The sequence below is a fragment of the Euprymna scolopes genome, chromosome 18 (genome assembly GCF_053919585.1).
Source record: "Euprymna scolopes isolate OS-2025 chromosome 18, ASM5391958v1, whole genome shotgun sequence".
NCBI lineage: Eukaryota > Metazoa > Mollusca > Cephalopoda > Sepiida > Sepiolidae > Euprymna > Euprymna scolopes.
In genome coordinates, this window is record NC_136499.1 from 32,687,751 (window position 1) to 32,700,661 (window position 12,911).

General features: G+C 29.7%; 1 protein-coding gene and 1 long non-coding RNA gene across 11 annotated transcripts in view; one reads left to right on the forward strand and one right to left on the reverse strand.

Moving 5' to 3' along the window:
• The window catches only part of LOC145297577 (uncharacterized), a 114,143-nt gene that overhangs the window by 84,645 nt on the left and 16,587 nt on the right, over positions 1-12,911 (forward strand). The gene's annotated exons all lie outside the window — the stretch shown is intronic.
• LOC145297575 (uncharacterized) overlaps positions 1-12,911 on the reverse strand; it is a 362,397-nt gene that overhangs the window by 7,389 nt on the left and 342,097 nt on the right. For all 10 annotated transcript variants that reach the window (XM_080143592.1, XM_080143600.1, XM_080143597.1 and 7 more), the window contains 6 exons: positions 9,420-9,509; positions 8,800-8,907; positions 7,491-7,575; positions 5,658-5,778; positions 4,515-4,658; positions 1,655-1,781 (listed from right to left, as the gene is read on the reverse strand). In XM_080143592.1, the coding sequence (XP_079999718.1) occupies positions 1,655-1,781; positions 4,515-4,658; positions 5,658-5,778; positions 7,491-7,575; positions 8,800-8,907; positions 9,420-9,509 (675 nt within the window). The remainder of the gene's footprint in view (positions 1-1,654; positions 1,782-4,514; positions 4,659-5,657; positions 5,779-7,490; positions 7,576-8,799; positions 8,908-9,419; positions 9,510-12,911) is intronic.

Below are 12,911 nucleotides of genomic sequence, written 5' to 3' on the forward strand. Positions count from 1 at the left end.
TTACAAAACTAGCCAAAAATTTTTTTAACTGTCTAGCCTATGATATCCTAAACTTCCTACACAGAATTCTCCAAGCAAACTACATTTAACTTTCAAAATATTTCTATATCATATATATATCATAGTTCTTCATTTTAATGCTTGGCATTTAGTCCTAACCATTGAAAATCTAATCTTTTACGATTTTTAATAAAAACTTGAGCAATATGCTTACTAACAATACGAATCATCATTTCTTTTCAGACAGTTATTTTTACTTTATTAGATATTTCTATTTTCAGCTTATAGGAAAAAAAAAGATGCTTTGAGAAGAGTGAACTTTAAGGAATACCTTTGAAATATTAAATATTGCATACCATAGTACAACAAATAGATAATTGAAAATCATTGCATTATTACAGTATTGTCTTTTTTACTAAAAATAAGAATCACCATTTCTTTTCCAAGAGTTATTTTTACTTCATTAAGGGGAAAAAATAACTAATAAAGTAGTACACGGCACAACAAAGATTAAAGACATCTCACAAGTGATAACATTAATTATGAAACTAGTCACAAAATTTTGAATGTCTAGCATAGTAATTTACATTTTTAGCCATTAAATAATCATAATTTTGAATTTCGCATGCGATCATGTTCGTATGCAACATCCCATCACTCCAGATGCTCATTTTGAAGTCGTAAATTACCAGCCATTAAAAAAACTCAACAGTAAAGACATGTTGTAAATACACCAAGACTAAAATTGCATGATGAGAATTTAGAAAAGAAATTTAGAAGCACACACTTCGAATCTCTGAACAAATTCTTCTGCAAAATATGATAGTAACATTGATATACTATTTACCAACTTGCCAGGTTAGGCCAGACGTTGTTTACAGAAACTAATGCACTGACAAAAGCAGACTTTGATACCTATGCCTTGCCAGCATTCTCCAGTAAGGGTGCCTCAGACGATTAACAATAAAGTAACCTATTCGTAGAGAAATGATTTAGAGAATTAACCTACTAGGACTTAACTGAACTGTACTTCAGCCATACAGGAACAGAGCCATTGTTGGACTAGCAAAATGATTTCCAATCTCTATATCAATAAAATTATGAAACATCACCTATGTATTGTTTGTGTGAACATAACTTGGATAATTATACATTGAATTATTTATTTTTTTTACAACTTTTAACATTTATTGAAATAAAAAAAAAACACAAGAGTGTTAAATTGAAACAAAATTGTAAAAATCTTATTTGAAAAAAAATTTAATTATAACTTAAATCCATCATAATGCATTTCAGTTAATTCAAAAATAAGGCAGCCATTTTAATCTTTCAAAAGTTGAATAAAAAATTATTTTATGACTCGCTTCGAAATTTGAAAGCATTTAAATTGTCAAATAGAAAATAATTTAGTTTTATAATGTCCAATGATATGGAATTACCAAGAAGACCTTAATTTGATACTTGAACTTTTATGCAGAGATACGTATAAAAATAGATTTCTATTTTGTGAGGTTCTAAATTGCTGAGCTCATAAAAAAGTGTCTATAAAAAGAATCATCAAATATTAACTCAATTTTCAAAGAATTTTCTAGATTTTTTGCTCATTTTTTTGATTAATAATTGACAATGTTTTCATGTTTTTTTTCTGACTTACCTGAGCTTCATACAAATCTTCTTCAAGTGACGAACTGCCAGCTGGAAGACCACGGGGACTTCTTTTCTTGACTAAGGCTTTTAATTCAACTAATTCTTCTTCCACCAAACTCGTCAGCTGTTCATTACTGGATAGATGGAAAAAGTTAGAGGGGAAAAAAAATAATTCAAACAATCGTCCACACTTTAATAAAGATCAACATGTATTTATTTTGTACTAGCAGGGGGTACTCGGTATTGCCTGAGTGTTTGGAAGTGTGTGCGTTTTGGGGTAAATGAAAACAAAAATCGTTGGTTGATTTAAAAAAAAAAAAAAAAAAAAGGAGCCTTGACGCGCAGTTGGAAAATAATAAAGTGTGAAAAAAAAAGTGCGACTTGGTAGGTACCCATTTTTGATGAGTTAATGATGTCAACTTTGAGTGAGGGGACAGTGTTTTATTTACCGCGAGTCTGTTTGCTTCTTTTTATACGAAAAAACTTAATGCACATACGGCGATCGAAAATTGTTGAATATTTATCTTTTGAAAGTTGGGCAAATTAAATAGACAGACGACCCCAGTTGTTAACTCGTAGATATTATCATTTACGCGTGATATAAAAAGTTTTAAGTTGTGAGGCGACCGATTGGTTCTCGGAAAAAAAAGCCTTTCTTGGACATACACGAAAACGCACACACACACAAACATTTTCGCTTTTATATTTATAGATTAAATAAATATAAACCTATTCAGTCATACAAAAATTAGTGAGTGAAACATGTGCCTTTTTCTAACTTTCAGACAAAGCTATTTATATATAAGGGGAAGCGAGAAAGCAAATAAGTCAGACGGAGCCACCTCAGACTTATCTTGCTGCCTGAAATAAATTCAGAAAGAAATCCTCTACTCTAAAAGTCAACAATGGGTTGTTGTTGTTAAACAGCATTCACCCTAGGTGGGTTGAATTAGTTTCTTCCAAAGGAGGAAGTGTCAAAAGAATATAAATTCATAGTTGATTACCCATAATGTTTGATGCATTATTGTCAGGAAGTCAATATCTTTAGACAGCCTGATCTGGTAGCATCATATGCCATAACAGGTATCATCACTTTGGGCCAAAATGAACCTGGGAGCAATGGTAACTAAGGGGAAACTTCATATTCCCCACGGCCCCCAAATAGGGCCTCCCCACTGGATGTCTTTTAAAGTCATACCCAGGACAAACAAATGTTTTAGTATATAACTCTTGAGCAAAGATAAATTGATCTTGATTTCAAACAGAACTAAAAATAAATAACACTATTAAGTAAAATCTATTTCTACAGCAGTTTCTTCTTCAATATTACAGTCTAAAAAGAATCTTCGGGGTAAAAAAATGGTTTCACATCTGCACAATTTGTAAGACAAGTCAAGAATAGAGAAATATAATTGCACTTGCTTATTGACAAATAGCCATATTGATTTGAAATGCATGAAAAAAAAAAAAAATGCAAATTTCTTATACATAGTCAAATAAAATCTCCCATGATGAATTAATTCTGATATTCAAATAATTTTAAAATTCAATTATTTGGAAAGTTTCAAATCATCTCTCATTCTTTTATCTAGTAAAATAATATTTAACACTTAACATTTTTCAATCTCTTTTTGAAATTGCATATTTTTAATCTTTATTAATTTTGTGATTTTTTTTTTTTATTTTACTTCAGTTAGTTCTTATAGATCACCACCCCTTCCTCCATCCTGGGACTAACACTTGATTTCATTATGAAATTCATAGATATCTAAGTGTTCATTTAAGGTTTTTCTCTACTTCAAAAACCTTAAGTAAAGCAGTAAATAATAATTTTCCTCTTTCCAAAATGGACAAATGTTATAGTTTTATTTGTTTTACAATTGTTACTGGATTTCAGGACCAAAATTAATCTAATCTGGTGGAGTATCCAACTTTGTGTTACTTGTGACAATATCTCTATGGAAAAAGTGCATTATTCCTTTTATGAGCCAATGTGTAGCCATTCAGAGGAAATCGTATTTGGGCAGCAAATTCTTTGATGCTTTGAATATTTGGTCAGGGTTTACTTGTAGGGTAAGGCATCTTCATGTCAGGTTGTCCTGACAAATTTCAACAAAAAGACGGAAGACACTCGAGGATAGTGTCTAGTAGGCATTCAAAATCTCTTCATATGCCTCGCAAGCTTGATATTATATTTCAATTTTCTTGTTTCAACACAATAGCCCAGGCTTGAGTGCAATAATGTAAATGAGGTCTTATTAGAACTTTAAAAGAAATTTGGATGCTTTGAATATATGAAAAATTTGGTGCTTCTTCAGTATAATGGTATTTCAAATAATACTTACATGTCATGTCAAAATTAATATAAATTAAAAAACTTATGAAAAATGATCAAATCGAAAAATAATTACAAGAAAAAAAAAATTGATCGTATTATAGAGTTTGATCATATGTTTTAATGTAGGAGAGTTAAAATCCAGGGGATGTAACTGCAATTTCATTTTGAGTTATCTCCCTTGCTTAATTTGGTTTTAATGAAAATCTGCCATTTTAAAATAGAAAGTGTCTGACCGTTAGTATCTTTGTAAAAAATTGATCTAGCATATCTTTTGTAAAAAAAAGAAGAAAAAAAATTAATTTAACACAACTACTGGATCATTTTTTCATAATTGTTGGAATTTATACTAATATCGACATTATGCAAAAGTATGCAACAGTATTTTTACTTTAAATGCATTTATTTGAAATTACATTATACTGCAGAAGTACTGAAAATTCAACTTTTCTTTTTGCTTCCATATATATTGAAAACCCAATAGAGGTTGATTTACAAGAGATTAGAAAGAGATGAAAGGTTCGATTCTTACCTGGCAAGAATTGTCTTCATATGTTCGTTTTGTTCACTTTTCGATTTGTTTAAACGTTCTTCCAACATTTTGTAATCTTCACATTTGCTTGTGTAATGGAAACTCAAAGTTTTCACTTCTTCTTGCAACTTGCTAACTTCCAATCTGTTGAAATAAAATTTAAAATGTTAAAATAGAAAGTGAATTTAATAAATAAGAATTTCTGAATAAAAGAATTTACTGTTTTGTAGATGAAGATAATTTGTACTCACATTACGAGGACTCTCTTTCCTTTCGATAAGGTGGGAAAAAAAAAAGTCTAACAGAGACCTAATAGATTCCACACTGTCTACTAATTTCCAGCCCCATCACTGCAATGTGGCATCTTTGTGCTTGTTTCAAAAGTACTTCCAGGGAAGGTGCTCTCACAAACATACTGAACTTGTCTCCCCATCAACAAAAACACCCTTGATCAACCTGATTAGTAGCAAAATTCCACTCCTTCACTGTAGAGATCCCCATATGCCAGAAAATTTTCTACTCCAATAGCATCTTTCTTTAGACGGCTTGCCTTTGGAATTTCACCCCCAACAGTACTAACACGCAGAAATTTAAATGCAATGTGAACACATATCTTTCTGTATAACTCCTCACTTAGGATGTCCCCAAATTAATCTAACCCTAACATCTTAGTGGCAACATGCCTTGTTTGGGGGAGTAATAAAAAAAGTCATCTTTGTTGTTATTGGCATTACATTTCTATCAGTGTAACCTTCGGTTTTCAAGTGCAACTTTTTGTTAACATGGAAGTCTTTATATGAAACTCTGGAACCTATACAGAATGTCAAGCTGGATCCAAGGAGTTAAATTGTTCTCGTCCATCAGCCACAATTAGGTAGAAGTGCTATTTTAAGTTATTCTTATTATCTTATATCATTGCCTGTAGTATAAGAATTGAACCATGAATCTACAGAAGATCGTAACTTAGAAGTGATTGTAAATCAATGCTTTTAACCATTACGCCACAGAAGTTACATCGTCTGAAATGTTGTAAAAACCAAGATGAGAATGTTTGTCTGAATAAATCAAAATAATTTAATATTTAAAATTGTTTACCCCACCCCCCCATCTAAAAAAGAAAACAAACAAAAAAGGAGGACTTACTCATGATGACGTCTAATTTCATGTACATAATCATCCGTATACATTGTTTTTAAGGCATCTCGGAATTTGTTCTTTTCCATTTCAAGATTATCTTCATAAGCTTTGCTCATAGATTCAAGGGCTGAAATAAAAATATAAATTGAAGTAAAGATAAAGAGTTTTGAACATTTTCTTTTTAATCTAGCAAAGATAATCCTTTTGTGAATAGGTACAGAAGGCATCCATAGTCACATGCTGAATGTTATGTTTGCTACTCTTGTTCCTTGTACTTATTTGAATTTTTTCTGTTATTGGAATAATGATCTTTATTATATTTTGCATGGAGGTATTCTAGGATGTGTATAACAAATTTTCTTCATTAATTTTATGTCCCATGTATGCTGTTCTTATAATCTTTCTTTTATATTTAATAATATTTCTCAGTTAATTTGTCTGTACCCTATTTCCTTATCTTGCTTTAAAAGGACAACAAATATATAATCTACTTGTTTCTTGCGTACTTCCTATTTTACACTAATATTGTTGAGCTTAAAAAGAAAACATTTTTTGATTACGTCAGTTTTTCAAATGGAAAAGTAATTGTAAAAAAAATAAATTAATAAAAAAAAAACAATGATTTTACATGTTAAAACCTAATCATATAATATAAAATATAATTCATATCATTTTGGATGCAATACACATCCACTAGATTTTTTATATTTAATAAATTCTGATCCTAACTCATAAAATAACTTAGGCTAAGTTCTATTTTCTAGCCTTTTTCAGAATATGGACTGTGCTATTTCCATTTTTTTTTTTTTTATTGTATTTTCAAGTTAAATTCAATTTTTATGGTTATTTTTTGTTGATTAAATTGTTAGAAAAAAGTACAGAATAGTTAAAAATTAAAAAAAATTTAAAAAAAACCCCAAAAAAAACCCCTCCCTATTCGAATGGATTTCTAAATAGCATTATTCAGCACAATCCATATTCCACATCATTACAGATTTTACTCATCAACATAGTTTTCTTCTAGAGTGATACACTGATTCCAACACTTCTCTAAGAATTTGATGCCCTTTTTATAGAACTGTTTAGCCTCAAAATGTGCTTCAGTTTTCAATATCACTTCTTCATTAGAGTCAAATCTCTTTCCATGGAGCATTCTTTTGAAGTCTGCACACGACCAATAGTTGGTGCAGGTCAGATCTGGAGAATAGGATGATTGCAAAAGCAACTCAAAGTGCAATTTATGTAGTTTTGTCATCATTGCGATTAACTTTATATATTGTGCATCATCTTGGTGAAAGAGTCCTTTTTTTAGCAATTTCTTCTTTCAAATACACCAATAATCATGAATTATGATAGCTTTTAATGGTTCTTACTTTCTTAAGATGATCAATAAACAATATACCCTGCATATACAGAGACCAAAACCTTACCTGCTGATGATTAAGCTTTGGTCATTTTGGTCAGCTTTTACTTGCTGCTGTCCACTTAACTGACTGTGGATTTGATTTTAGAATTAGTATATCTAAGTTTCAGAAAAAGTCCTTTGTGTTGCATTGAAACAGTTGTAAACAATGCTCTGAATTGTTGACATTGTTTTTGATAGATTGTGAGCAAAGCCAACACTGATAATTATGCCAAATAAATCAATATCTCTGAGACTTTATATATTCATAACAACGTTTGTCTACCTTGAAATCATATTTCTAACCATCCATCCAATTCCTCCAAATTCTTCAAAACATTACGAGCAAAAAAATAAAAAATAAATAAAAAGAACAGGTTTTTCTTTAAATTTGGAAATCATTGGGATTTTAGTTGAACTCTTTAAAGAATTATTACCAGCTTTTGTTAATTTAACTTCCTGGGCCAACGCATCATCTTTTTCTTTCTTCAGTTGAGCCATTTGTTGTTCATGTTTATCACTCTGAAAATAAAATTAATAAACATTAAAATTGAATTAAAACAGATAATCACAGTTTACCAATGCATGTAATTTTGTATTATTTGAACCACTGCTTTCAGCTTGAGTGTTATTCTCATTCTCACGTTTTGGTTGATGTAACCTCCAACCTTCTTCAAGATGAGAGCAGTAGTCCAAATAATCCGAATACAAATTATCAATCTGCATGTAATTTTATTGGAAAGGCAATATACAATAGCTCAAAATGTTTTTTTTTTATTTTATTTTGAAGATTATGACATGCTGAATGCATTAATGTTAAAATCAATAATTTAGTATTATATATGAAAAAAATAATAAACTTTTTAAATTAGCCGACACAATTTTTCCTTGCACGATGAATGTTCACTAAACTAGTTGATCTAAAAAGTTGCAATGAAAAATGGTCAAGACGATACAATAAGAAATAAAGTCTTTTAGTGAGTAATAGAAAAATAATTTATTTAAAAATAAAATATTCTGGAATATTGAAATAACAAAAGATTAAAATCAATTTCTATTTGTTGTGTTTTAATCATTTTCCATTCCAACTTTTTAAATCAACTAGCTTAGTAAAAAAAATTCTAACATGCGACCGCAACCAAGATTGAACTCACTACACGAGTTTGTAGTGTAATTCAAATCTTATCCATAGCTGAATACTTGATGCTTTGCCAGGGCTATCAAGGGTATTTTTTTTATTGTCACACCATCACTAGAAGGGTTGCCTACCATGGCTTAAGAGAGGCCCATTTACCCTGGAGAGAAAGATAGACCGCACTAGTTTCCCAACTTGGTATTTTACCTTTGTAGTACATACAGCACTTCACCATCCCAAATGTTCACCCATCTGGTACTGGCCAGGCTCAATGTTGCTTAACTTCAGTGATCTGGTGAGAACTGGTGTGTCAATGTGATTGTGCTGTAGCTTAGTAAAAGTGCATCTTGCATTTTACTAGGAAGAAATGTATGTCACCTAATTTAGAAAGTGTTCTTGCTTCCTATTTCATACATAATACTAAATTGATTTTAATGTTATGGTCAGCATGTCAATCTAAAAAAAAAATTTTGAGTTACATATGGTGTTTCTGATAAAATTACATGGGTCAGAAAATTATGAGATTACCATTAGACATGTATTTTTATTTTGTTTAAATGTGTGATTTCTAAAATTTGAAGGAATGTGTGAAAGAAACTTATTCTACTTACATCTCCTGCTGTGGGAGGAGTATCATCTTTGCTTGATTCAAAACTATTGTTGGCAGAAAGGCTTTTTTCTGTTTGATCAATATCAAATTCCTCTTTGAAGTTTTCGTTCTGAAAAAAAAAAAAAAAAAAGTTTAGATTTTAAACATTAGAAAAAACAAAACAAACAAAAAACATTTGACTTCATAAAATGTATCCACATTTTGCTTGAGTAAATTATGAATTAAAAAAAAAAAAAAAAGAAAGAAAAAAAAGCAATGTATATATTTTTGGAAACACAAAATATCAGTATACTGTTCCTATTTACTTGCCTCACCACAAGGGAAGAGTTTGGTACAAGATCGGTTTTTAACATTAGACACTCAACATGTCTAATCATACCTAGGAGTCATATGACCCACAACTTTTTTTTGATGGATATATATGTACACATATTTTTTTTTTAAACTTTGGATTTCACTATCTCCTGTTATACAATAAAAATGATATAATTTTAATAAAAATAGAGATATTGTTTTGATGTTAGTATTTCTTAGGTCATTTCTTAATTGTCAAGATCTAGTACAGAAGATATTCAATTTTTCAATAAACAAGTTCATTACAAAAAAAAAAAATTTTTTTACCGATGGAAGCTGTAAATTTTGTTGGAAGCGATCAATTTTTTGCATCAACTTCGGATCAGAAATTCTTTGTTTGACTTCATCAATTAAAACCTATTAAAAAAAATTCAGAGAACAAATATAAATTATAAGAAAAATGTGAAAATAAAGAAAATGAAAAATAGCACCCTAGGACAAAAAAAAAAAATCATGAATTTTATTATGTATTTAGTCATATTTGACAGGAGAGAAAATAATCCTAACTTTTTTTTTTTTTTTTTTTTGGGGGGGGGGGGTTAAAAATCAAGAAAAAATATTTATTGATAATTTATTTAATAAGTTATGTATTTTATGAAGATAGTTTAAAAGTAAAATAAAATAGACAGTCGTTGACCGATTGATTAAAAAATTATTATTGTAAAGAAGCCTCTTAATTTTTTAAAGCACAATTTTCAAGAGAATAAATAAATTTATAGTTTTTTTTTTCTTCATCTAAACTCAAGACATTACAAGACAATGTCATTGCATCAGCTAGGGATATGTGCTAGTACAATGAAGAGGTCTCTTGAATCTTGTTTGTTCAAGTGATTATCGTCTGTTCAATGTCTCATATGAAGCTGGCAGTATTGAGACTGAAATAACCTGACATTTCGACTGTAAAAAGTTGGATTTTGTTAACAAGTTTGTTAACTAATATTATAATAAAGGTTTATAAATATAACTGAAATATAATAGTTATGTTTTTGCTATAAGTGTGATTGAATATAAGTCATGGCAGATTATTTGGAAAATAATATTAAGAAAAAATGAGTAAACATGATTTAAGAGATGGGTGCTTCTACAGTTTATTGCCGAAACTGGAGATGCCATTTTATTTTGTGCAACTGTCATTCAAATCCAAGGGAGAAATCAGTATTTTAAACTATGACCGAAGTTAGAAATAAATAACAAAAAAATTAACCTAGATATTAATTACTTCCGGAAAGAACTATGAAAAAAAGTAAATAAAGAAAGTGAAAGAACATATATCTGTAATTGTTTAATTGGAAATGTTTCAATTTAATTAATGAAAATGGGGAAAGTTTTTTATGAAACAAATATATATATATATATATATATATATATATATATATATATATATATATATATATATATATATACATTTTTTTTTATTAAAAACAGAAAATGAAAATGACATAATTGTCTAAACTGGGCAAGCACCATTTGAAAACCAAAACATTTACTGTATAAAAATTTATCAAAATATAATTGTAAAAACATTTATTGAAAAGTTTGCATAAGAAAATATCATTTTAATAAAACAATTTTGTAATGAAAGCAACATTGGATTTTTATAAAATAGCTTTTTTTTCTCTTTCTCGAACAAATAAATAATTTTAATGAAACATTTTTTTGAATTAAAGCAACTTTGAAGGTCAACAACAAATTAATTTAAATGAAACCGAAAAAATCATTATCTGGTTTAATACGTTATTTATTTTATGCTTCGGTGATAGTTTAAAATACTGATTTCTCCCTCAGATTTCAACGACAGGTGCGCAAAATAAAATAGCATCTCCAGTTTCGCCGATAAAGTGTAGAAGTACCAAGAGATGTTAGATTTGGTTGGTTGTTTTTGTTTTAGGGCATATCAACCCTTTTCGGGTTATTTAATGCAGAATCCAAAGAGTTTGAAGAAAAAAATTTTTAATAGAATATATTTGTTTTCAAGTCGGTTTCTATTTAACCCATAGTTGGAACCCTAACAGGTACTACCACTCCGGGTCAGAGTGGACCTGGGAGCAATGGTAATTAAAGGGTGGCTCCACACTCCCCAAAGCCTGCAAGCTGGGGCCTCACCATAGTTTAAGGTCATATCCAGGACCAAAGAGATGTTAGAATTATTTTAAGCTTGATAACTCATTATTACCTCCCTTTGTTAACTCTTCCTTGCTGAAAGTTAAAAGCCCCCCCCCCCCCAACAAATATGTGCTTTTATTCCTCCAGTCAATCCTTCTCATATCATACGTCATATTATTGTATGATGTCAACCGTAATAGAATAAAATACAGCTAAAATCCAGTTCATATGTTCATGGATGCTTTGCTGATTTCAGTTTGCAGTCATGACAAATGCATTGCTAATATGTTAAACAAATATTAAACTTGACTTCTAGGCATTCTTCAAAGTGCTTTGCTACATGCTTGAAAACAAAATCAAAGCTCGGAAGAAGTTAGGTTTCATTATCTTTTATCATGTTTTTGTTCTTACTAACAATTAATAACTAAATTATCTGGTTGTCTTCGAGGGATGAGTACTGTTCTTGTTTAACATAACTTAATCTACAGCTAATGTTCATTATGTCATTTTAAGCCTCTTTCTGATACCTGCAATTCTTTAAATTTACTCCAACGATGATTCTTAAACATTCCATTACAAAGACGTTGCGCTTCGCCATTAGCTCTACTAGTCAGATAGCCAAGACACATGTTCAAGTCATGTTAATCTCTTTCTTTGCAAACAATGTTGTCGATGGATCTGTTAATACAATGCTTCTTTCTGATGTCTGCGTTTCTTCATCTATTGCGCAAAGTTACATCAAAAATAGTTCTTAAACTTTTAATTTCAAAGACATTGTGCTTCCTCTAATGTTTTGCCAGTATAATCCAGGTTTCACTTATATACATAACAGCAGGAAATACATTGCATTGTAAAGGTCCTAACTTCAGAGCTGTTGACTTGCTATTCTTCTGCTAATGTCAGATGAAAATCTTGGAACCACTGAGCCAAGACTCACAGTCTTGTAGTTCCTGTGGAAACCATTAGCAAGCATTAAAAAGAGTTATATTTAAAGAGAATGATTTTAATTGCATAACTTGAAATTCAATGTCTTTTTTTTATGTAAATATGAAACATCTTGAACAATTTTTCGAGAATGTTTCAGAAAGTCATAAGAAAAACATTTTCATTTTTTTCTTTTCCAAAGAAACTTATTTATAAGAATATTTCATACAAGACGCTTCACTTAATATCTAATATATAAAGTAAAATCAGTATTTGTTTCTTTGTCACTGATAGCCTTCTTCCTACAAAATCAATATTTGATTGTGAGTTTTTCCTGTGCATGTTAATAAAATTTAATTTTTTACAGGAAACACTTCTCCAATTTATAATTAAATTGATTTAAAAAAAAAAACCAAAAAAAAAAAAACCGTTGTTATATTGTTTACATTACAAAAACACCAATACTTCAATCAGCTGCATCTGCAGCTTGTATTTTATTGAATATGTACTGAATTATCTCCCTTAGTATTACTTGCCAAGAGAACACACACAATAGAATTTTGGTACTCGAGGTACTGCAAGTTTCCCAAAGCAACACCGATACTATAACCGATAATTATATAAATTAGTTGAAGTTAAAGGGAGTTGAAACTCGCTGGATATTTGCAACCAAAATTATTGGATATTGTTGTGTATTCTTTTTCATTTCTCTTATAAAATTATTTTCTTTAA